Source organism: Mustela putorius, unplaced genomic scaffold (genome assembly GCF_011764305.1).
Source record: "Mustela putorius furo isolate JIRA1106 unplaced genomic scaffold, ASM1176430v1.1 tig00003942_pilon_pilon_pilon, whole genome shotgun sequence".
Classification (NCBI taxonomy): domain Eukaryota; kingdom Metazoa; phylum Chordata; class Mammalia; order Carnivora; family Mustelidae; genus Mustela; species Mustela putorius.
In genome coordinates, this window is record NW_025422087.1 from 9,996,051 (window position 1) to 10,023,333 (window position 27,283).

Consider the following 27,283-nt stretch of genomic DNA (forward strand, 5'->3'; position numbering starts at 1 on the left):
AGAGGTCTTGTGGACATTGGAATGAGGATTGCAACTTACAAGGAGCCTGGCCTGGACACTCAGATTTGAGTCGGAGGCTTGAAAGGGGGACTCTTGGAGGAGGGCGGAAGGTCTCGCTCTGGGAGAGGATAGCCACGTACTTGGTAGAGAAAGCAGATCCTTGCCTCTCCTGGGAGCTACTTCACAGTGTAAAAGAGAAATTATTCTTAAATACATACAAGTCTTCAGAGTGTTCATTTTTAATTTTAAGCATCTTTCTGTATTAGTTATTGCAGCCCTATTATTTTTTTTAACTTTTTTATGGTTTTCTTTTTTCTTTTTAAAAGATATTTACCAAGGATTTGTCTTTTTCACTTGTCTTCTCAAAGAATCCATTTCAGACTTAAAAATTTTTCACTTTTTAATTTTCTAATGATTTTTTTACTTCAACTATTTTCCTTCTGCCTTTTTCCTTTGATATGTTTTTCTGTCCTTTTTTAAAGATTTAAGTTGAATGCCACATTCACCCATCTTCTTTCTCTTTTTTGACAGTTGAAACATTTAAAACTAAGAACTTGTATTGACGTTTGCATCATATTCATCATATTCTGTATAATGTTTTGTTTGTTGTTTCCTGAGTGCTCTGTTGCTGTATTCGTTCCAACAGTGGCAATAATCCACTGGTAGGATGTCTTTAGTAATAAGTTCTTTAGGGGGCACTGGACAGAGGAAACTTCAGCGTTTCACTTGCTCCCTGTAGGTACACCGCGCGCCGCCAGCCAACGCAGAATCCATAAGGAAGATCTGTGCCGTAGGTCAAAACAGAAGAGAAGGATTCCTCCCTTGAGAATATGTTCCCAAAGAACAAACCAGATCTTTCGGACACATTCCCAACAAATGGTCGGCAATAAACAGTGTAGTCCCGGGAATGCCTCGGAAGTGCCTCCCTTCACCTCCTCACCTCCACTTACTGTCTTCTCCCACCCCTCCCCAAGGTGCCTCCCAGTGCTTCCTGTAAACTCCATTTAGTTGGACTGTCCGCAACCTATGAACTCCGTAGGTTATTTATTCTGGTTAGAGAAAGTTCTGTATCAAGTTCTGTGTCATTGGACAGGATTGTCATTTCTAAATCCCTTTATTTCGACCTGGTGTATTACATCGAGTTTTTCATACTCAACCAGCAGGCACAATAAAGCTAAATATTTTCCGAGGATAACTAAAATGGCGTAATACGCCACCTAGATTTTATAAATTATATAATTAAATTTACTGATGGTTGTATCATAGAAAACTATAAAACATGTCTCTTCCAAATAAAATTTCCTTTACACTATGGTAAACAGAACTATAGACATTTATATAGATGTTCCTCATCAGTACCCAAGGTATTTTGAGGAACACTACCTGTATGAATGAGTAGGAGGCTTTTATCTGTACAGCACTATATAGGTAGGGCATGATATATCCCAATCATTGAGGTGGACCCATTTTTTTTTTTAACAAAGAGAACTATTTTTAGTTATATTATTTATTTGTTTATTTGAAAGATTTTTTTTTTTAAATTTATTTGACAGAGAGAGAGAGCAAGAAAGGGAACACAAGCAAGGGGAATGGGAGAGGGGAGAAGCATTCTCCCCGTGGATCAGGGAGCCGATGCAGGGTCCTCAATCCCAGGACCCTGGGATCATGACCTAAGCTGAAGGCAGACGCTTAATGACTGAGCCACCCAGTTGCCCCTGATGTCCTTTGTTTAGAATTATGCCAAGTCACAAAATTTATTAGTGACTCTTTGTTTTTTTTGAAGGTCCTACCATATTTCAGAAAGTATTTAAAAACAAATTGATGCTTATCATAAATTAATTATATACATATAATATCAAATTATATATTATATATATCAAATTATATACAATTGTATATCAAATCATCAAATGTTTATAAAGACATATGTGAATGACTAGAGAGGTTGTTCATAAATATTACAATATGAATGAAATAAATGTGAGAAAACTTGCCCATATTTATGGGGAAGTGTCACTCTCTGAGAACTCTGAAGCAGGGCACTTGGGTTCTAGTCCCAGCTCTGCCATTGTTCAGATTTCTTATGAACTGGATGGGAGGAAATCAGCATCCCTGAGTCTTTTCTTCCTCACTGGTAAAATGGGAATAAAAACTTCATCTCTGTGCATTACATGGTGATTCTGTGATGATGAGATAAAGTTGAATATTTGAAAATATTTAGTAAACAGAGATACAGATATAAGAGCATACATTCAATACTTTTAACTTTGTTATGTTAATATTTTACATTATGTTATTATGAAATAGTCAAACAAAAAAAAAATCAAAGAATAATATAACAAATGCCACGTACCCAACACCCAACTTTAACATGTCATAAAACTCTGCCATATTTGCTTCTGACCCTTTATATGAAAGAAATCCTTAGAGGTACAAGTTGTACTATCGTGGCTTCATTTTCTTTTCCCTTGCCTGGGAATTCCACATTGTTTTATGGATGCATTATAGTAATTTGATCCTGTTCAATTCAGACTTCCTCAGTTTTCACAGTTGTTCATACATCCAACAGTTTTACTCCAGAAATAAGTATATCCATTATGATGGCTTCTAACAGGAGGGCAAGCCAATTACACAGATCTCCGGAAATACTGTATATAGTCATTGTCAAGAAAACCTATAATCAGACTCTATTTTGCTTGTTTTGTTCCCTTTCTAGATGTTAGTTGATGCTAAGCAAAAATAAAGAACACATTCTTTTAAGTGCATTTACACAGTAATAAAGATAGCTCATTGAAAACATATATTTTCATCTGTATTGGGGGATAGATAAACTAAGAACAGAAGCAATTTCATAACTTGATTAAAGTTGCAATTGTAAGCAAATCTGGATGACAAATATGAATATTTACTGTAATGGGAATAAGGTTAATATTTTAAAACAAGGTTGACAGGAGAAAAATTGTCTTAGTTTGCAAAAAGGAAATTTGTTTCTTTAAGTGAAAATTGAGGTCAGTAGGCCATAGCTCTCTTTGCTCCTACATGACTGAAATGAATTAAATAATGCAGCAATAAAGCAGGACTGAGCAAACTAATGACAAAATTATACTAAGAGCTTGAATAAAATCATTATATGTTAGAAACATGTATTTTGCATAAGAAAATATAAAATTTTAAATGCATGTCCACTTTACCTCGATTGTCTAAGGAGAAAACTAAGTCCCTTTCTCTTGAGTTCGTTAAGAATCTCCTGGTCATTTTCTGGGGGCAAGGGTCATAACCATCACTTGGATATATTCCAGTTTTGGTTGCTGGGTTCTGCATACTTACTGTGACTTCAGTGTGATTGGGTTATTATGAAAGACTGTTCTTTATACTATCGAAGCAATATCCAGTCTCATATGCTCTTCAGAAGGAGTATTATTTTGTAGAGGGTAAACCTGATTTTAAATTGTTTACTCTTCGCTGCATTCTCTTAAGTAATGGTAGTAACTTTTTTAATCATGTACGTGTTCTAGGCATGGAGACAGAGATTCTATATCCACTCTCTAATCCACAACAATGCTTTGAGGCAAACATCATTTTCACTATTTTTTAGAAGAGGAAATGGGCTCAGAACGGTTAGAGAAGTTGACCAAATTGACCAGGCCAGTAAGTGGCAGTTATCATGTGCCAGCCACCTATTTTCAGTAATATATTTCAAATAGATTACTATGTGATGTGATATTGCTCCCATTCATATTGAATCATATGATTCATGACTTCAAAAGTGAGGGGGCGTGGGAGTCTACCTTTAGTTAACAGAATAAGTAGTCCTTTAAGCCTGTTCTATGCATTTATGTAGACTGAAACACACACAGAGCGCTGTATTTGGCTCTTTTTGCTCTCAGTGTTAATGCCAGCAGTTACTCTATGGAAAAAATGAGTGAAAAACCCTAATGAATATAAGGTATATTTTACTGTATAATCATTTATTTACATGTGGGCATATACTGAATGAAGTGTTAACCTATACATATTACATGTACCTTTATTCCAAATACTTCCATGCAAGGTGGACATATTTATATGGTGATCTGCATGCTGCTGAAACAGCCATCTGATTCATGGAAATGATTTAATCAGAGTATGATTTTTTTTAATTGCAAGTCTTCATGCTTTAGTTCTTTATGTCAGGTTATATAATATAAACATGATCCAAGTTGTAATGTTCTAATTGGGTTGTATTTATTCATAATGGTTCTTTTTTCCCAACATCACAAAAGGCAGAGATGTGTTACAGCCATCTGAAAATGCCAGTTTTCTCCTGTTTCTCTCTTCATATGCATTGGTTCTCAAGACACAAGAAATAAAATCAGCACTACTGCTCCCTGGTGATCTTTATAAGAAAATTCTTTGAACATAAGGGATTATGATATCAATAAACTGAATAAAAAATATTAAATTTCTGATATGTTGTAGCTTCTCTATGGACAGAGACAGAGGTGGTCTTATATCCTTTTTTTCCGTGCCCATATTATCAAAGTAACCTTTAGATGTGTTTCTCTCTAATAATGACATTTACACTTTGTTGCATCGATGTGAAGTAACAGGGATTGCATGGGTTAGTTAGATTACTTTTAATTGCTGTGTAAAAATGATACGTAATTGAAACCAAAAGCATTGTTTCCAGTCCTAATTTTTTTTTTTTTCCTCAAGTCCATCCTGTCAAGCTGAAAGCATGAAAGTTATTTTCTGGTGGTGTGATTAGATTGGGGCTGGACTCTCCAGCTGGCAGGCCTGTCTATGACTGGCGGCGGCCTGTCCCCAGTGCTTGTCATTTCCTGACATGCCTGACAGGATGGGGACAGCCGCCCCAGACAGGTTCATTAGATGGTGTTTTCTACAGCTGGGCTAAAAATAAATAAATAAATAAAAAGTCTGTGCTTTGTCAAGGCCCAAGCTGTAGGGGCCCTTCTTGTTGGTTTAAACCAGGGCCTTGTTTTGACAAATTTTGATCTGTGCAGTTTTTAGATTTTCTGACACATTTTTGTTTCCTTCCCCTTTGGCCTGCACTTTGTGCACTCTGCCTTGTTGCTGCTTCAGAATCCCAACATAGCCTTCCCAAGAGAAAAAGAACCTCAGGTACTGAGAGCTTAAAAGGAAAAACGGTGCAATATTCTATAAAATAGCAATAGTCCATTTATTTCCATGGTGATCTGCACAATGATAGGAAAAACAATCTTAGGACTTGGGATAAGCCAATTACAAGAAAGGTTAGAGTTTTTCTACTGCCAGAAACATGCCATCTCCGTGAGAACATAGTATCGTTACTAGCAGTCTACAGTCTCAGATACACTGCTCTTTAGAACTGCCACAAATTTAAGCAATCTTCATTCTTCGGCTTTTAGGAAGCTGACAGAGTTTTCCGCCTGTGCTGATACGCTTTGATGTCAGGAAGAGAAATTAGAGAAGATTATAGAATACCTGCTAATTAAAGCCAGAAATAAATTCCAAAATCAAATTTAGAAATGTATTTCTTTGTCAATGATAAGAACACTTTTAAGGTGAACTGCCTGGGCCAAAAATTAGTGCTCGTTTGAAACGTATATGCATGCAGAGTCATGATTTATCATTTTCAACCCCAAATTTAAACTTTTAAAATCTGTAGTCTTGCAGAAGGGAAAAATAATCTTCATCCAAGAAATTCTTCTCTCTGGGTTGTACCTGCAATTAAAAAGTAGATATTGACATCTTTATTTATAAACTTGCTAGCCATAGTCCCTTTACTATCTGTAGTTTCTGATAGCTGCTATCTGTTGGGAGAAGCATTTGATCTTTAATTTTTGGAAAACAGAACATGCCCAGATAGAAAACATTTGACATACATGTTCATGTGATCTTAGTGCTACTGTGGTTAACTCTCTATTCATGCAAGATACAAACTGTAACACTGTTTGTATCTCTGTACTTTGTCATTGGTGTAATAAACAGTGTTGCTGAAAAAAGCAAGCTCCTCATTCACAGAAATCTTAGCCCTTACCTTTCCTTTGTATTGTTAGTTTCTGCTGCTTTAGTTCCCCGTCTCTATGACAACTGTTTAAATTGGGATGGGCAACTGTCATCTGGAGTATTACTGAGAGAAAAGTGTTAGTGAGCACACAGTTCCCATAGATAGAGCATTTCAATATAATCCAATTTTAATTGAGCTCCAGAGACTTTGATGTGCTGCAGAAGGTTGGGAGGGAGCTATTCCAGGGAGAAATTAAAGCAGCCCAGCAAGGCTTCACTACTCCAGACTGTCACCATTTTAAGTAAGCATTAGCATCAGACTTAACCTGCCCCTATGGAACATCTCACTTCTTTCTTCAGCTTTTTACTGATTTATTTTGCCATATGTAAAAGCAAAGCACTTTCATCTTTTTATATATGTTTTTACACCCATTTGATTAGGCTTGAAAAGCTTGTACTGGACCTGAGATTCATCTTACGCTGTCTGTTGGACTTTGCTTCAGTGGTTCATAAAAGAAAAAGAAGGTAGAGTAGGGATTAGTTTGAAATTGTCAGCTATCATATATTAAACTTTCTTTTTAATATTACTGTGTAAAACCCTATCTTGGAGCTAAAAAGTTGAGGGTAGTGTAATTTTTATTTAGCTTTGATTTACCGTTGAATTTCACTTTAATGCTTAGATGCTTAGGCATTTATTAAAGGCTTGGATTTTTATTTCAAAATGCATTAAAATATCTTTTCTTTATCACATGAAAAATACCTTTCAGGCAAAGCTGAAAGCAGCCAAACACAGGCACATCAATCCTTCATGAAGAAAGTGTGAATTTATATTTTTCCATGTTTTTTCAAAATCTTTTAAGTATTTTGAAATATGATGTTGAATATACGTTAGATATTTTATTTATAATAAAAATGACAAAATCACAATGTTAATTAATTAAATGAACACTGAATATAATGCTTGTGATGATAAAAAGCTTTGTTACAGATACGGTAAATTCGAGGAAATTATTACCTCTTTATGACAGACCTGAGATTTCTGATCTATATATATAGTGGCACATTTAAAAAAATTTTAAATGTATGTTAAGAAATTAAGTAAAATTATTAGAATAATTAGAAATTAGTTTAGTATACACATCATCACAGATACCTCTAGATTTTCTTATGTATTTACTGTAAAGCTAACGAAGCATAGGCACCAGGGTCCCTTAGTCCACAAAGCCTGTGAAAGACAAGTTTCTGGGAATTGTGTAGTGGGCTGTTTACTCAACTGTTTTAAGAGGCCTCAAAAGAAAACCACTGTAATGTCCAAGGCTCCAATATTTGTTGTGATTTTTTTTCTTATTCTAAATAAGTATTCACTTATATAACATACCTAATTTTTTATTTATAACTTTGTGTTCTTTTTCTTTGAAAAAGCATCCTAAATAATGTAAGCTTATTCCATATTTTATTTAATTACTTTACTGAATTAACCCCTTCCCCCCATTGGTGGGCATTTCCCTCCATTTTTTTTTTTTTTTTTTTTTTTTTTTTGGTATTATAAGCAATACTGCAGTCGAGAGTCTAGTACACACTTTGTCTTTCTTCATCTTGCACAGGATAAATTCCTAGCAATGAGATTACTGGGTGAAGGGTGTAAATATTTGAAATCTTGATAGCTAATGCCAAAATCTCCTTGATATAAGTTATACTGATTTACATTCCCACCCTCAATATAGTGAGTGACTATTTTCCCCACAGCAAGCTCAGTATTATTGAACATTTAGATTTTTGTCAATCTCATAGATAAAAATAGTATATCTATGTCTCCGTATAGTTTTAAATCTTCTGTAAGTAAAGTTAGTCATGTATTCAACCAGCAAAGAGACATTTGTACTATATTTTCTGGGCTTTATCTGTTTGATATGTTTTAAGCAAAATTGTACTGTATCACAATGTCTATAGGAGGCAAGTATTGATAAATAGTACAGTTTGTCTCATGTATGTATTTTTGTGTGTTAGACATCATATGGACCTCTATTATACATTATGAAAATTGCATATATATATGTATATATCCTCCCCCCCCCCCCCAGTTTCCCATCTAGATTAATTTGTTATTCCTCTTGTGGAATGCCTTCCCACATTTTAGTGGCATTAGTTATAAAGGTCAGAATCTTTTAAATTTCCCTATCCACCCAATAAGAATTTTTCTGCTTTGGCATAAAAACAAAAATTAAGAACTGCCTGACATTATTTAAAATATAATATAATTAGGGGCGCCTGTGTGTCTCAGTTGGTTAAGCATCTACCTTCAGCTCAGGTCATAATCTCATATCAGGCTCCCTGCTCAGTGGGAAGTCTGCTTCTCCCTCTTCCTCTGGCCTTCCCACCCCCCACTTGTGCTCTTTCTCTCTCGCTCTCATTCTCTCTTGAGTAAATAAAATCTTTTAATAAAAATAAAAAATAAGAGTTAAGTATATTAATACATCTGTGTATTTTTACTATATGGAATACTATATCCTACGGGCCATCTTCTTTGCAAATAAATTTGCTCTCTGGATGTCTCTGGTATGCATTTTTATTTCTTTACTAAGACATGAATATTGGAGAAACATACAGTAGATGTCCACGGAGCTACACACACTTGCTGTGTGCCAGACACAATGCCTAGTGCCAGGGAAAACATTCAGTGTTGATAGAGACTTATAAATAACCTCTGTTTCTGGGGTAAATAATATTGGGTTTACTTATACTTTAAGTGAAGAGCAAAACTTTAATAAAAATTAGCTATTTTAATTTATTTATATGCTATTCACATGCTATCTTTTTTTTAAGTAGTCAAATGTAGATCAAATGTTGGTTGCTTTTGTTAACACATCTTATTTGCACAAATTCATGCTTAAATGAGTGATGATGAGCGTAGTGATTGTGTTATCTGGAACCGGACCGAACCTCTTACTTTTCTCACAACAGTGGTCTGCCAGTAACCCTAAACCTACAGTGTGGTGGAGAGCACCATTCGCCCAGTCCCTGGAGCCAGAAACTCTTGCAAAGGTTCAGTTTCTTTCATTTCTTTGTGTCAGTATTAAACAAAACAAAAACATACAGGTCTTCCTAATTCTAAATATGTTTACTATATTTCCTTTCCTCTTCCTCTCTTCTGCAACTTTCTTAGATAGGACCTCCTTTACTTCCTATTGGCAGAGTTCAAGTTTCCAGTCTAGCATCTTCCAAATTCTTCTCACCACTGCCAGAACAGTCGTTCTGAAATGCAGAGTTCATGCTATACCTGTGCTCCTTTCACTGGTCTTAATGGCTTCACAGTCATCGTTAGAGCTACCATTTAATGAGAACTAAGTTGAAAATCAACGTCTCCGTGAATCCTTTCTGCCGTAAATGCTCTGGACAGCCTCTTGCCTATAGCAAGTACTTATAACTGGAGATATCTGTTAAGTACAGTAACCTATTTAATGGTGTTTTTTTAGCAACCCAGTGAAATCGAATTGTATTAATCAATTATCAAGGCTTTCTACAAAGAGATACGATGAGCCATGTAAAAGGAGGGGGGAAAAACGGAGCGACCATCTTTCTCTTGTTCACTAGTGTATTTCCATCACCTAGCACAACATTGGGAGCTTAGTAGGTGTGGACTAAGTTGTTGTTTGATAAACAAATGACATGTGATGCTAACAACCTTCCCTGGGGACAGAGTACTTGCTCATGTTGTTCAAGTGGAACATAAATGGCAAATTCTCAGCAAAACAGTATTTACTGCAAATAGGTTTACAACCAAGGAATATAAAGAAAACAGAAGAAACAAATATAGTCTTGGAGCATGATGGTAATGAAGAATAGACTTTGTGGCGGGGGGGGATACCCAACCGTAGAAGGACAATTTTCATTGCCTATAAAAGTTAGGAGGGCTCTAAAATCTCTTATTACCCCCTAATTACAAATATCTGTGTGAAAGACATTCATGTACAAACAAGGAATGTTTACTGAGCTGTTTACACTTAAATTGAGTTGCATTTCTTGAGGAGCTGTTATTTATCAGATAATGTAGAGTAGGAGTAAAAATACCACAGGAAATTCAGGTGCTGAAATGTCTCCTGCTGAAGCAGTTAAGATTTTTTTTTTTAAAGGGTAAACTTCAAACATAGAACACTCAAAGCCATCCAGTAAGGGTTATATTAGAACCAATTCTTGGAAATAGCCAGATTTAGATGAACCAGTGTAAGATGGAGAAGCAGAGAATAATGGACACTGGAGAAGGACCTGGGCCAAGACCACAGCAGGGACTCACTCTATTCAGTCCTGACTGAGAGTTTCACGAAGGTCCTGGTGGGGAAGGATTGGGAGTTCATTTGTTTGGCACATTTATGTGGTACTTCTTTTGTACCGACCTTTCCCCTAGACACTTTTTATGTTATTTCACTTAATACAGCAACCCAGTAAAGTGGACATGATCATTCTTATTTTATGTGAGTGCCAACTGTGTCTCAGTTATGTTAAGGAATGTTCTCGTGTTAACACAGCACTGAAGTGGTTACTTCAGCTCTCAGTCTTTCTGTCATCCTCTATAAAAGTCTAAGTTCTTTCAACTCCAGTCTGGTTATAAAAAATGATCATAGTCCACCAGACTAAGTGCTAATAAACCACATACTTTTTGGTACATACTGGTCGTGTGAGGAAATTTGTCAAGGGTAACACTAATACTGTGGTAGGCAGTATTAGTGTTACTAAAAATAACCCCCAGTTGGGACTTCCCAAATGCAGATTCCCTACGTAAAGATTGGGCTTCATTTTTTTAACCCCTTCTTTGAGAGACACTGATTCTAGAAGAGCTCCAGCTTTGAAAAAGAAAAATTCTCATGAACCCTGTGGGTGCATCTGTGAGTGCCCAAGAATACTTGGGCTTTCAAGGGTAAACATACTTAAAAGCTGCACTTGTACGAAAATAGCTTTCAGTTGCAATTATCACTGAAAAAGAAGTCTTTAAAACTCGAAAAATAATTCACTTTCATATTGTCTTTTCTGTCCCCAATGAGCCTGGAAACCTACCTGACAGATACAGGATAAAAGTTCAATGTCTTTTGAGGAGACTTTTTTTGAGCAGTCAGCTTTTAAAGATTTTTATTTATTTATTTGACAGAGAGAGATCACAAGTAGACAGAGAGGCAGGCAGAGAGAGAGAGGGAAGCAGGCTCTCCGGTGAGCAGAGAGCCCGATGCAGGACTGGATCCCAGGACCCTGAGACCATGACCCAAGCCGAAGGCAGTGGCTTAACCCACTGAGCCACCCAGGCACCCAGCAGTCAGCATTTAGTACAAAGTAGGACTTCATCAGGCAATCAAGGAAGAAAAGCTATTCTAGAACATATACAAAATATGGAAACATTTAATGTTTGCATATTTTTAAGAAATTTTAGTACACTTTATTTTTTGGAACCATTGGGTTTACAGATACTTGAGCAGAGAGTACAGTGTTTCTGGTGTATGTGTGTGTGTGCGTGTGTGTGTGTGTGTGTGTATGGTATTAGTCTTTTTCCTTCTTCAGATAAAACAGACATGAAGGTTACATCAAGCAGTAAGAGTTTGTATCAGAAAATTTTCAGCTGTAAGTAACACATGTCCTAATTCAAATAGCTTTATATGCATGGATGGATGTGTTTGCATCATAAAATGGCAAGTCCTGAATTATACTGATCTCCAAGGTTGATTGATCCAGATACTTCTATATGTTTTCAAGAACCCAGGCTCGTTCCCCATCTCCATTCTGTCATCCTTGGTTTGTCCTCATTCTCACATTGATAACAGTGTGGCTCAAATATTTCTCCAAATCAAAGTAAGCCCGGGAATGTTCACAGGATGGAGAGAATATCTCTTCCATTGGTTTCCTCTTAAGTATGGAGACATTTTTACTAACTTGATCTGCCCCTGGGACTGGCCCGGGGTCACAGTGTCCTGACTGAGAAGTGCACGGAGTTGAAGTCAATAAAACACAATCAGTGTTCTGTTAATCAGGAAAGTGGAAGATGGGGGAAGCAGAAGTAGATTCTGAGTGAGGAAACAATAATGTCAACTACAGAGTTTATTGTAGGGAAGCATGGTAATGTGCAAAAGGGAAATCCTCATCAGGCCTTCAGAGAAACTGTAATTTCATCCAAGCTCCATGACCCCATTCTTTTAATGTCTTTAAACCATAGACATCCATTAACATTACAGCGCCAGTTACTCTACATTTTTATTTATATTGTCACTCCTACAGACTAACTCATTCTAAATACACCTTTAATTCAGTCATTCAGCAGGTTATTTACTGAGTTTCTACAATGTAACAGGCACTGTGCCAAGCAGTAGAGATACAGTAATGGGCAGAAACAAGTGGTCAAAGAGTGGAGGAGATTACATTAATAAAATATATGATAAATTTGCAAAATTTGTGGTACATGCTATAAAGAACTTCTCTTGTATATGGAACTATGAGAGTATGCCATGGGGGCTAGGGGGAGGTTAACCTAGCAAGAGAGGTCAGCTGAGAAAACACTAAGTAAAGAAAGCTCAAGGATGAGTAGAAATGAAGTAGGCAAAGAGGGGAGGGGGAGATATTTCCAGAGAAGGAAGAATATGAGCATTGGCTCTGTGACAGGAAACAACATGGTATGGAAAAGAAAGAGCTGGAGCCAGGAGAGCAAAGTGGTACCGGATGTGTCTGGCATAAGAGATAGTTACATCGATGACTAGACCCATCTCTTTTGGTCTTGACTTCTGCTTTCTCAGAACTCCTGCTGCTTATGATTTCTGGTGACTGACTGCCTTCTCTGTCTTTTGGCTTCTTCCCACCTTCCTGTGAGAGTTGTCTCTGGATATCTCACATTCACATCATCAAGAGAAATAATCAATGGTGTCAGCCAGTCACCATTCATGACAGCCTGGTTCTGAGAGACCAACAGGGTTCTCACAGCCATGAACTGTGGCTATCCAACTTAGATAACTACTTTTATATTAGGGGTCCATCCTAGTTCAGTCACCATGGCCAGAGTTGTGGGGTCATAGGTAATCAACATGGTAAAAGGGAACTTTTCGGGAGGGGGCAACTTTCCATGTCCTGTCCAATATAAAATGAATTGGGAATCACTCTAGACTGTCTTAACCTGACTGCTTTTTAATTCATGTAGACCATATAAATGATAACTTTCCTATACATGTGTATTACTAAACATTGATCAACAGAGGCATTTATAAGTTATTACTACTTACTGTTAAATTATTGCTGTGTGCTGGGCTCTGTGCTAAGTATGAAAAATACAGAGATGTCAAAAATACAGAATTTTTGCCCTCAGTGAGCTCACAGGTTAGCAAGAGACACAGACAAGTAAACCATCAATTGTAGTAACGGTCTGGCACGTGTCATAGGTGGGTACAGGGTCCTCAGAGGTAGCAGCAGGCTCTTCTAGCTCAGTCATTAATAGGAGTTAATCAAAAGAAACCGCATGTACGAGGACACAGAAGCATGATAGAACATGGTACATTTGGGAGCTGAAAAGTGTTCAAGATGGTTAGGACTTAAGAACCAGGCATAGAGGCGCCTGGGTGGCTTAGTGGGTTAAAGCCTCTGCCTTCGGCTCAGATCATGGTCCCAGGGTCCTGGGATTGAGCCTCGCTCGCATCGGGCCCCCTGCTCTGCTGGGAGCCTGATTCCCGCCCCCCCCCAACCTTTCTGCCTGCCTCTCTGCCTACTTGTGATCTCTGTCTGTCAAATAAATAGATAAAATCTTAAAAAAAAAAAAAAAAGGAAGAAGAACCAGGCATAATGCACATTGTGACTAAATATGGAATTTTTTAACTACTAATTTTTAACTACTAATCATAATAGTTAGCACTTATTAAATATTGTGTACCATAAGTATATATAATTTTTATGTATAAACTCTATTATGATAAAAAATTTTAAATAAAATTATTTTAATTTGTTAAAAGATTTCTCTCATAGCATAATTAGATCTCCAGTCAAAAGCAATTCTCCTTTATGTCTACTCTGCAAGTTAAGAATGATTTCACTAATGCAACATGCAGCTAATGCAAATACCCCATCTAATCTTGTATCATTTCTGACTGCACCTAGAACTTGAATGTGAAATATTTGAAAAAAAGGGAAACAATTTGTGCTAACAACTAATAGTATCCACAAATCAGACTCTACTACCAAAAAGATTCAAAGAAAAACCTGTAATCCAGAAAACCAGATGATCTCACATAGAAGAAAATAAAGCTAAAAAACAGGAGATATGGATATAGATAGATAGATAGATAGATAGATAAATAAATACTAGATACACACACACACATCCATATGACAAGCTATACATATAAGTGGATGTATATGTATGTATATATATATAACTAGTTTAAAACTTGCCACCATGCAGAATAATACAGGGGAAGTTAAAATATCCAGTATGTAAAAGAAAGGAAATTCTAGAAGCCAGAAATAAGCTTCTTTCCAACAGTGTAGAGTTCTCTCTCCCGCTACTCCATTTCTCCCCTTTGTTAAATAACAGCAGAGAGACAAATACAAGATTTTAGAGTTTGCCAAATTTGAGAAAATGAGAAAACACAGCCAAATATATAATAGTTACACATGGGGACATTCATGAGTAGGACAAAAATGAAGCAACCTTGCCAATATCGTTTTTTAATTTCAAGAATTTTACCGTAATTTTGAGCATGTGCATTTGAGGATGAAGTAGTCACAGAGGACTCCAGCTGCAACTCAAAGTTTGTTTGTAAATTAAATTTTCAATATTTTCTTCAACAAAAACTGATTGAGTTCCTTCCATGTGCAGGTTCTGTAAGGAATAAAAAATAGAATACAACCTAGTCTCTACCCTCAAGAAGTCTCCAACTGTTGACGGGATGTATGGAATAAAATAAGGAAATTTAAATGTATTTGCCATGGTATGAGATACTATCGGCCAGGTACAAACAATACTCTTTTTGAAAGAGTTCATGGTTTTCTACTAATGACTATAAAATAACGTTCGCATAGATTATTTGGGACTTCGTATACCCTGTAGCCACAGCAGTGACTTCAAGTGCAAATTTGATCATCTCAGCCCTTTGTTTAACAATAAGGGCTATCTGTTTCTTGCAGACTGCAAGTTCAACTCTAACATGAATCACATATTTCCCCATGTCCTGGTTCCTTGCCCATCTTCATTATTCTAATTATATTTTTCACCTTTCTCCTCTTTACGTATGTGTTCCAGACAGCCTGGACCCATTCCCCAAAGCACCATACTTACATACGTGTTATTCCTTCTGCTCGAGACCCTCTTCTTTCCCCCCTCTTCCCACTGTCTGATCCTCCAGCAGACCGTGAATTATGGGAGGTGAAGGATTCCTCCCCTCATGCTCACCATCAGCTCATGAAGGTCAATCGATACATCTCTGCTCAATGAAAGTCACTGAAAGTAAATAAAATACATCATGAGGTCAGGCTTGGTAGAAAAGGGCTGGCCTCCTCACCCATAGACAGGAAGAGAAGGTAGGAAGAAGCCTCTGAGAATGGTCACTACTGATGGTGGTAGCTCCATGTCCCAAACAGCTGGGTTTTCTCATGAGAGCTTAGCTCTGTGATTCTGGAGAATTTCTAGGGTACCAGCTGCCACTAAGGAAAAAGAGCTGTGACTTGTCAGCTTAGTATAAGTTTGTTTACTGTGGTCTGGTTTTTTTACTGCCTTGCTGGCGATGTTGTGTGTCTCTGTGTCTGATGGGCAGTAATTATAAGTTAGATTTGTCTAGCACTTCCTGTGTGCCAGGCACTGTACCAAGCATTTTTAAAAAGATTTATTCCATTGAATTCTCATGATCACCTTGTGTGGTAAGGTATTATTTCCCCCAAATCTTAAGTAAACTAAAGAATTGAAAAGTAACTAACTTACCTGAGCTCTCGCAGCTAGTAAGAAAGACGGACCCTCGGGTGACTTTAAATCTAGGATAGGCAGATATGTGCATTGATGAATTACAACAAAAGCAAGGTTATTAAATAAAAAGCTCTCTATGGATGGGCTGCCTAAATTTCCCCCAGTTGGAGGATGTTGCAGTCCTGCTGTTTTAATCCACATATGGATAATAGCTGTGTTTATGAATATTTAACCTTAGAACTATAGGAGTAATAGCATCTATTGTTTCATTTTCATTGAGAATATATTTTCTGTAATTCCTCATTTGCCAAATTAATTCCTTCAGCATTTTCCCTTACTTCAGAGTTAAGCCATATACAGTTTGCCCCATTTTCAGTTTTATATTACCCCATTTCATCAGGAAAAAATTCACAAAAAGATTTGAGTCTGTGATCAATGTTTCAGTCTGTACTAGATATTACTGATTATGCTGCCTGCCCTTGACAGTTTTGATGATTATTTTCATTATTAATTGGGCAAGAGGCTAAAGTGAGACTGTTCCATCAACTATTTGAAGATTTCTTTATTCTTTATTCTCTTTACTGGTCTATTGCAATCGTTCCCCCCCCCTTTTTTTTCTTATTTATTGTGTAAAAAATATTCACAGGACTATATACCACCTAATATTGTATGTCGGCTACACTTCAATATAAAAAACCGCCCTGCACAAGTTTAAGTTTATATCTAAATCTTGTCGTAAGTTTGAACATTTTTAAAAGATATAATATCCCACATGTTCCAAATAATGCTATTTTAAAGTAAAATGTTGTATCACTGTTTCATGAAGGGGAGATAGCTAATAAATGACTTCCAAAGGCCAAAGAAGCCTTAAGACTGAAGAAAAAGGCTAACAATTCAGCTTCCTGAGAAATGGTTTCTCAAGGAAACTTAACAGAGTGTCCTGGGCAGCCGCAAGAGGACTAGATCTGCAACCCCACAACCCTCTAAGACCTGTTTTTATAGCCCTAGAGGCTGGGAGTACCTGGTGAGGGACCACCCAGGAGAAGATCTTTAAGAAGAGGTGTGTATGTGATAGTCATATCTCCAGTGCAGATCAAGAACATTATGCCCCAGAGAGGTACTTAAGGGGGTGGTTAAACAAAAAGAAAGAATGTGGGTGGGGGGCTGCTCGCTGGAAGGTTTCAGGTTACAGGATGGTCATCCCCGGGGGGGATTTCTCCAAATGGGTTAGTCTGGTTCACATAATCACTTTTCAGATGGATTCAGTACAATCAAATCTATCCAATAAACCAGTGCTTTGATTACTGTCATCACCCATTTTAAAATACACGAATAATAAGAGGCGCCTGGGTGGCTCAGTCGGTTAAAATACATGAATCCTCTTTTTTCAAATGAACGTTTTATGTAATTCCTCTTTCTCTTTGAGCTCATATTTTCAGTTGATTCCCTCCCCAAAATTTATCTAAGATATCTTATTCTTGAAAGCCTTTTATTACTTACTATATTATATGAATCTGCAGAAAGTATATACATTTATGAATTAGAGTTTTAATTTTTAAATTTCTAAGATCATAAAATTTTAAATATTTAACACATATTCTAGAATAAGTTATTATAAATAACATCAGCTTACAACCATAGAAGAACACAAACATATTATGAACTTTGGAAAATAGTTATTAAGCTCAAAAATAAAATGCTGTTGGAAATTCGTCTCTGATTGAGATGAACGGTTAATATATCCACATATGGATATCGCTAGGACAATACTAGGATCGATATTGTAGCTCCTCCTAGTTTTCTTTTTTGTAGATATGTTGGAAAATCTCATTCACATAAATCAATAGGATATTGAAGTTTTATTATAGTAGTGTTATAATTTTTTGTACTGCTTCTAAGTTGTATGCTAAAAATCACCCAGTGATCTGTAATCAAAAATTACTTTTAATTATCTCTCCATTGTCAGCTCCGTTAGATCCACCTTCACTCTTTGAAAGTGAATCGAGAAATCATGTGATTTGCAAAAGGATTTTTAAAAATCTGGTCATTGAGGACATCCGCTTTTCAACCTCTCTGTCAGTATTTTAACTTACCCTTATTCGAGGCTCTTTCCCCCTCAACAGATCTCAGACCTCAGGCAATATACCAGAGAGCTGTCTTCTTCACAACATTTTTTTTTTTTAAATAGGAAAGGACAATGGGGAGAAACGATATGAGAAAGAGAACCTGTACTTCCCTGATAGGCTCAGTCTTAGCCAGATAGATTTTAAGAAGTTGAGAATCTGGGGACGCCTGAGTGGCTCATAAGCATCTGCCTTCGGCTCAGATCATGATCCCCCTGGGATCCAGCCTAGAGTCAGGCTCCCTGCTCAGCGGGGAGCCTGCTTCTCCCACTGCCTACCCTGGCTTGTGCTCTCCCTCACTCTCTCTCTCTCAAATAAATAAATAAAATCCTTTAAAAAAAATGAGGATTTGGACATTTATTCTGTTAAATCGTGTGTACCTAACTTATCTCTTGGAAGGTTATTGTATTGCCCATTGAGAAGAGGCTGTTCCGTTGTGTTTCTCTTGTCAGTCCTTCCATGCATGTCTGATTATTTCTTATATCTCCTACTTCTCCGTGCCTTTAATGAGGAAATAGCATCACCAAGACATTGTGGCGGGAACAGAGGGGAGAGTATCAGTCAGAGGTCTCACTGTCACTGCCGCTCCCTATGCCCTCGCCCCTTGTGCCACCACAGCAGTTAGCGGTCCAAGATGATCTTGCGCTCGGTCCATTATAGAAAGCAAGCTTCCTCCGTCTTGTGATTCGTCTTTACTTCCAGGCTTTAGAATTCTCTCCATTCAGCTGCCGGATGGGAAAAGAACATACACCATCACGTAGGAATGTAAACCTGAAATTACGTATGAACTATTCCATCTTGAATTTATCTGTTATAGCCCACATCACTGAACATGTATACGGAATTACGAAAGTAATGGGGACTTGTTACTTTACATTGTACTAAACCCCTTTAATTAAGCTGCAAGTGCCAGTCGGGTAGAAATGACGACCTCATGAACGCTGGAAAGGGCATGTCTATCCAGCCTTCTGCAACATTTTCATCAATTCTTAACAGAAAATAAAACCTGCAGCAAAATTTAGATCTTTTGTATTCAAAAAAGAAAGTATTTGTAATATTCTAACAGATGTGTTCGATGATTGGAGATCAGCACAGATACCACTAAACAAGTACTTTTTTAGGTTGCACAATATTCGCTGCCTTAAAAGGGGGGAGAAAAGAGAAAACTGATTTGACAGCCGTATACATGTTTCTGACAACATATACATGTCTGATACACATGAGTGTACAGCAACCCGATTTTTCTTCAACAGGATCATCAAATAATCTGTGTTAAGCACACATTTGGGTGAGATGGCTTACAAGGGTTCTCTATTACATTTGTTTTATAAATTGCTTCCTGAGCACCTCAGTGTCTAAGTGAAAAGAGCAGACCTCAGGGTATGAGGCAGCATGAACTCTTTTCTCCCTTCACTTCTTTTGGATGGTAAGCAGGTGGCTCAATCTGGTTCAGTGGTCAGTTAAGAAAAAAACCACAAAGTTCCCTAAGATTTGGGATCAAGATGCTCTCATATTCTTGTTTATGACCTATATGACATCCTAAAAATTACATTTATTCGATTTTCAGAAAACAAAACTGAATTGGGGTAGTTAGTGTCTGTTGATTAGATTTCATAGTACATTAAATAATTTGGAGAAGCAGGCAGGGACAGACCAGATGATACAGGAAGGCTGATTTAGGAAAGAAAACAAAAGCCACAAACCTCAAACAGAAATGAAAGTACAAGTATGTATGTAGTATAGTATAGAAAGTACAAGTTCTATGTAGTATAGAAAGACATCAAGGGGCTGTGATGAAGAACTTCAAGAGTTATTATGGCAGGTCCTGAAACTTATGGAACATAATGTAACTAGTAAAGGTATAAATAAAATACAATCAGTTTTATAGTCTGAGGTCATATTTCAGACCTGGGCTTGAGGCCCAAATTTTTATAGAAACGTGCTGTAAACTCAATATGTAACCAACTATAAATGATATTTCTTTACATTTCTGAAATGAGTACAAACTGATTAAACCCTTCATCACTTGCCTGAAGTAGTATCTTAACAGATCATTCTGCCCCCGGTCCCAGAACCTTTTACCACAGCTTCTGCGTACCACACAGCGTTGTGTCATAAAAATCGCACTAGGGTACCCTCTGCTGAGTGTGCGGGCTTTCTCGTTGCCCAAGAGCTGGGAAGAGCAATGGAGATTGTGGTGTAGTCTAAGGGTGCCCATGGTAAAGAAAACTTACCAGAATGCCAGAGTTTTATCTTGATAGAACATCATTGTTTCCATTTTACTTTCCATCCATTTCCATCCATTTCATGACAAAAAATTTTGTTGCTTACCAGAAATAAAACTGATTCTCAAGAGGGGTGCCGGGTGATATTCCGTGACACACCTCAGTACACATTTTTTTTTTTAAAGTGAGAGATGTCAGTGTATAAACTGAAGTCAAAATACTGCAGCCTAAAGAGCTCCCCTAATCCCTCGAGCGTGAAGGACTCCTTTTTGTGAGGGAGTGTGGTCTTTCAAGATGGGGTATAACTGAGTCTAGGGTTCCCCAAGAGTGAAAATTAGATTACCACAGAAGAGAAACCAGTTATCCTATTTTATTTTTTCGGAACTTAACTAAATCTCATGTCAGGAGAGATGCTTGTTGGGTTCCACCATGAAGATAGTACCTGAGACGTCTGTGGGCCAAACTAGAAAGCTTTTCCAGTTCAGCCAAGAAGTCAGAAATGCCCACACATTGTAAGATTTCTTTGTGGCCTTCCCCATATCTGTTATCTCTGTCCATTTTTCTTAGTGATTTATTCAACAAACAAATGTGTATAGAACACCCGATGCCAGGCACTGTTTTAGGCACTATGTATTGAGCAGTAAATGCAACAGACAGAGTCCCGTTCTCTTAAAACTTTCACGTGACGGGGGAGGACAGAGAAAAAAAATAAAAAATATAAATAAAAATAAATAAGTGCTATGCAAAGAATTAAAATAGTGATACAATAGAAGAGACAGTAGAGGTTAGCTGTGGTGATTCCACACACTGGAAAGGCACCTCACACGAGGGCATATAACAATGTTTAAATACAGTATTTTAGGAGAGTTTTATCACATATGCAGTTTTGACGGGAATGAGAAGGGAAAGCAGGAGGTGGTTTGTTATAAAAAAAGAAGAGGACTCTAGGCTCTCGTGGATTTCCTGGCAGGGAATTATGACCAGTTTAGAGCATTATCTTTTATCAGCTTGTCGTTAAGGATTTCAAAAGCTTAAATATAACATAGGTTACTGTAAAATAATTAGGAAGATTTTTTATAAAGTTGTAAGTAGTTATGTATATAAATAATTTTTCTCCCCACAGTCCCTGTGGGAAGGGCTGCACACTTAACTCAGGTGATCCCGCCCTTACTCAAAATAGCTTTGTACCTTTGGATCTGTCTTTTGGAATTTGCTTCCAAATTCCTGTTTACTAGCTACTAGGAAATAATTTTCGTTTAGTTTTATTCTCCTTTTACTTCTTGGCACCACTTTCCTGAGTTCCTCTGACTATCTCAGTTTCCCTTTTTTCTTGCTCCTGAGGGCCCCTGAGGACTGTCGTGGCCCCAGCTGGAGGGAGAACTGATTGAGTCTATCAGCCTGCATCCATCAGGAGAGGAAAACCGCATAGCAACTTAAACAGGGAAAGTGTAAAATGAATAATCATAAATTATACCAGGAGATTAGAGTACAGAGAATGGTTAGTAAGAAACAAAAAGAACTCTAAGGATTCTAAGAAGGGTATTGAAAAGGAGCAGTCTCTACCTTAGAGCTGTCGCTGAACCTAAGGAAGTGGCCCCCCAGGCCTCCCTGGGGAAGGCGGGGCTGTAGCTCCCTGAAGGATGGAGAAGTCACTCCAGGGCTCTGCTCAGGTACTTGCTGGAGCTCTGCGCTCCAGAACTTTACAGAAATTACCTTCGAGGGAGTAGTTGAAACTGTTCTTGGGAGGGGTTCTCACCAGAGGCACTCTGCTACAAAACTGCCCGGGGCAGAGGGAAGTACAGGAAAAACCTTCAAGTGGCTGGATGCGGTTGGCCATCACACGCTGCAGGGGCCAGGCCCTGGAGAAGCCCCAGGTTCTGCCGGAAGCTGCCGAGTGAACTCGCCCAGCACCAGCACTGAAAACCCCTTTGTCTGCCATGCAGTTTGTCTTCAGTGTCCTTTTTTTTCTTTTTTTTAATTTATTTCTTCAGTGTCCTTTTAGACAAAGCTTAACATCATGCCAGTTAGCAAAGCAAAAACAAAGGGTACGGATTTATTTACAGAGAACGAGCAATTAAGGGTGAACTTGAGGCTGGAAAACAATCCAGTGATAACCGGCAAAGTCGGTGAGACCAGCTTTGGGGTTACAGGGAGTGCTTAAGGAGTCAGACTAACTCCTGCGTGTTTGCATGTGTTTGTGAACTACCTGCCTGCTAGAAGTAAAATAATGGAAAGGAATACAGACCAAATATACATCGCATCATTCCCAAAGAGGAGAAGAAGTAAACATGTGAGTGAAGGGTGTGTGTGTGTGTGTGTGTGTGTGGTCTTTTGTCCCCATCCTCCTGGCACAATGGCTTTCCTAGAAAGGTGCCAACACAGCTTTTGTGAAAAGCTCTCTCCTTTTTTCTGAGATGGTACTGTTTGGGTTTTCAAAACTGTTCAAAACTATCATTGTACTGTTTGGGTTTTCAAAAGACCTTAATAGTTACATTTTTTAGCAAAGTAATGGTCATGTGGAAGATTGTTTTTGTTGTTTTGGGTGTTGGGTGTTTTATTTATCTTAAAATTTTCCCTGCTTGACAAAAAAAAGTTATCAATCTTGTATCAGTACTCTTCTCATTAAAAAGAAAATTATACCGGGGGCGCCTGGGTGGCTCAGTGGGTTAAAGCCTCTGCCTTCAGCTCAGGTCATGATCTCAGGGTCCTGGGATTGAGCCCCGCATCGGGCTCTCTGCTCAGCAGGGAGCCTGCTTCCTCCTCTCTCTGCCTGCCTCTCTGCCTACTTGTGATCTCTGTCTGTCAAATAAATAAATAAATTAAAAAAAAAATTATACCAGTCTGTGAAATTCAAGTCTGGAGAACATTGCATCAGATTAAGAATTTATTGATATAAATTGTGGCAAGTCACTATAACCCGTTTGTGAAATGTATAGTTTTACATTTAGAAGTCAAAGTAACAGTTGTTGTCATTTTATGCTCAACCATAAAGACCTATAAACTTATAAACAGGACTTAAATAATAACTAAGACCATGCACTTAAGGTTCATTGTCTCTGCTTAGACCAACCAATAATAGTAGTATTATCACTGTTTTTCAGATGATGAAAATCAGATGGAGTTAAATAATTTTTCCAAGGTCCTATAACTGCTGCATAGCAGAGCCAAGATTTCAATAGGAGTCTGCCTGGCTCCAAAACATTTCAGGATTTAAATAGAAGTCTGACTGCCTCCAAAACTTTCTAGCATCTAGGGAAAGACAAAAACTGAATTAAGGATTTAGAAAATGGAATTTTCAAAATATGCAAGACTAAAGGATCATATTTTTTTTTCTAGAGAAAAGAAATGTAAAAAGGGAATTCGTAACTTGTTTGCAAAGCTTAAGAAATACCATGCACGTAGAATTCAACCGGTTTTGATTTCACCGAAGCAAATGTAAATGTAGTAGATTATATATAGTAATGCAAGTAGAAATGTGTTTTGTATAGTGACTCTACATCGGTGTATCAGGAGGGAATGAATTTGTTGCATTTTTGACTGCAGTGCCTTTATCGAGTATGGACTTAACTATATCGTGTAACAGGAAGTGCAGATGTGGGGGCTGCTGAGCGTGTTTCACTAACTCAGTGTCCAGGCCAACCTCGCTGCAATTCCCTTGGCTTTCCTCTCATGGTTATTCGATCGCTGCTACAGTTTGTGCCATTATATCTCCACCCAAGAAAGAAGGGGAAAAGAGTGTACCAGCTACGAATAACTCATTTTATCAGCTGATACATCCCTAAGTGACTCTGGTTTTGTTCTCATTAGCCAGTTTTGGGTCAAATGTCCTCACCTCTAGTTTCAAGGCAATTTGAGAAAGCATGCCTTCGCCATGATTGGCTTAGACTGTGGATCAGACAGATTGGCCCCAGGACCAAATTCAGGCCACCCTTGTTGTTATAAATAAAGTTTTATGGGAACACAGCCATACCCATTCATTTATACATTGTCTGTGACTGCTTTCACTCTATAATGGCAAAGCTGAGTAGTTGTGGTAGGGACCATATGGCTTTTAAAATCCAAAAATATTTGCTATTTGTCCATTTACCAAAAATACTTGCTACCCCTGCCACAGACCAGCCATGATCCATTGACTGGCATAGACCACATGGGTACTGGGGCTAACTGAGCTTCCATTAACTGAGGATGAAGGAACAAAACAAATGTTGGAAAAGAACCAACAGCGTATGTCAGGTTACCTTGTCCACCTGATTATATACTAGATGAAAATAGAATATATTTTCTGTCTTAAGTCACAGGGTGACTTTGAACATATAATTTTTCTGCTCCTTGATTTCTTCATGAGGCAACTAAGAAAATTTAGAAAGGTAGAAATTTTGCAAATACTCTTATACAGAATCAAATGATTGACAGTGTTGTGATCTATCATGAATTCAGGAAGGTAATCCCTAATTTACTGACTTTTATAGAGTACTGTCTAAGATACTGTCAGACTAAGTCTTAGACACACATTTTACTGATTGACCCTTCCCTTTAAACGATTTATTTTAGGTTCTTGCGTACACTGAAGGACTTCATGGAAAATGGATGTTCAGCGAGATACGAGCTGTATTTTCAAGACGTTATCTTCTACAAAACACTGCTTTGGAAGTATTTATGGCAAACCGAAGTAAGGCCCCTTAAGTATTTGGAAATAAATGTGCTCATATTTGGATGTTATTTACTTACATGGTGTGTTACAGTCTTCATTTTTCCCTGCTGTATTTCTCTCTTTGATATGCCCTCATTAAAACAAAAATAAAAGTAAAAGTTAATTTGCTTAATTAAAAATGTTAATCCTAGATTTCTCATGGATAAAGTTATACAGAAAACTGATTTTCCATGAAGATTCATTACCTCTACAAATAAATCATGAGAGGCACTTGAAAATGATTTCTGAAATTGATGGTTAGCTCTCCTGTGGTTTTCTAAATCATGTTTTTTCTTCTTACCGCAGCCTCGGTTATGTTTAATTTCCCTGACCAAGCAACAGTAAAAAAAGTTGTCTATAGTTTGCCTCGGGTTGGAGTAGGGACCAGCTATGGTTTGCCACAAGCCAGGTAATTATATCATATTACACGTTATCTGTGGTTCGTTAACATACTTTAATCTCAATATGACAAATATAAATAAGGTTATACCATTATAATTATTTTGAGAACCAAGAAATTTTTCTCTGTAAGCCATTTGTACGGAAAGAAATTAGCTATTTTAAGAATGACAGAATAGTTGGTGTATAGGTTTCTTTAACACATATGTAAATGAGAAAGCAAAAAAGTTGATTGCATATCATAGCTAGCATATAATTAACACATTTTTGCTTAACATCTTACAAAAAATATGCCAAAAGCTTCATGGTATTTGTGATTAAATTTTCTTTAATCACATGTACGTTGTTTTTGTAAATGCTATGTATACATGCTTCTTTATGAAAATGAGAATTTATGGAGATTAATAGTCATGAATGATTATGTACTTTTAGCCATTTCCTAAATCTTTCATCCTATTATTTTAAAATATCACTTGAAATCTTATTTTATTGAAAGATACTGATCTAATAGATAACACAGTAATTATGTGTATCACTAAATTCAGTTAGTCAAGTAACTGAATACCTGTCTAAAAATGGCTTAAACAAAAGGATGTTTTGCTGTTTGAGTCTTATTTTATAAAAGGTCTGGAGTTAAGGAGTTGTCAGTCCTGGCTCAGAGGTTCAGTGATGTGAGGAGCCTCAGTTGACTTCATATTCACAAAATCACTGCTAGTGCTCCGGACACCACAGTTTCACCAAATGCATTAGGTGGGGAAAAAGCACAAAGGATTTCTCATTGAACTTCTATGTTTTAGGAAAGAATATATTTGTCACATGCCTCCCACAGTCTTTATCTCAGGTCCCCTCAGCCTGAATGGGGTCACCTTCCTGTCCTTAAAACAATCACTGCCGAAGCAGAGTGAGTTGACTGACTTTGGCCAATCATCCCCTGGGTAAGACTCAGGGTAAACTATACCTCTGAACTCCTTGCCACCTCCTACTTGAACAAAATAGGTTTCCTGGTGGCAAGAAAGAAAGAACCCAGCTTCAGACAAACAAACAACAGTGTCTTCTTCGGCATGGCACACTGTGTCCATGGGAATTATTGCAGAGCCCAGCATGGAGGGAAAGAAAAACTAATCTTTGTCCATCTTCCCTTAAACAGGCTACAGACATTTAAAAGACACGGACTGTGTCTTACTTCTCTTTCATCCAAAGCACCTAGCACAGTGCCTAATTGCTGAGGTGCTTTCTAGGTGCTACTCAGCTGGAGTTACCTTCCATCTCAGTGCACCGGCTTTCGTATTAAGCTCACAGTGTAAGACCAGTTCACTGACGTGTATGTACACGCTAGGCTATTTACTAGCAGAATGACAAGATTAAATTAAGACATTAGTGGGTAATGAAGAAGTACTTCTGTAGAATACAGGTCAAAGGAAAAATGCATTTAATCTATCAAAAAAAAAAAAAAAAGAAAATGAGGTTAGTTTTGCCAGACTTGTTCTTACCGAATCGAAGCTAACTCATGTAATGACTGCTTCCTTTCCCAAGTGCTTTCAAACTGTTTGTTTAATTGTCAATGCAAGAATTTTTCCAGGAATTGACATTAAGAACTGACAAATAGATTTCATCCTTTTTTTTTTTTTTAATGATCTTCTGCCTCCTGACATCTTTCTTAATGATCATGTTTCTTCAGAGATTACCAATAGGGGTTTCTCAATGATGTGTATAAGTTCCTTCCATGCTTTTGGACTTGTCTGGACCTGGGTGCATTTAAAACAACGGAAGCTCTTGTTTTCTCTCCCTTATCTATTATGAGTATAATTCCTTTGGTCTCCTTTGGTACCTTTGGTCTCCTTTGGCTGTTGGAAGATTATCCTTCTTGATTGAAAAACTGGAAACAAAATAGATGGTTAGTAGTTTGGGGTTTGCTGTGGCTTCAAACAACCATTCTATCTTAAAC

The 27,283-nt window shown here is 37.5% G+C and overlaps 1 protein-coding gene across 11 annotated transcripts in view; it reads left to right on the forward strand.

The window, feature by feature from the left end:
- The window catches only part of NBEA (neurobeachin), a 678,500-nt gene that overhangs the window by 542,269 nt on the left and 108,948 nt on the right, over nt 1-27,283 (forward strand). For all 11 annotated transcript variants that reach the window (XM_013044893.2, XM_013044895.2, XM_045069766.1 and 8 more), the window contains 2 exons: nt 24,801-24,918; nt 25,246-25,348. In XM_013044893.2, the coding sequence (XP_012900347.2) occupies nt 24,801-24,918; nt 25,246-25,348 (221 nt within the window). The remainder of the gene's footprint in view (nt 1-24,800; nt 24,919-25,245; nt 25,349-27,283) is intronic.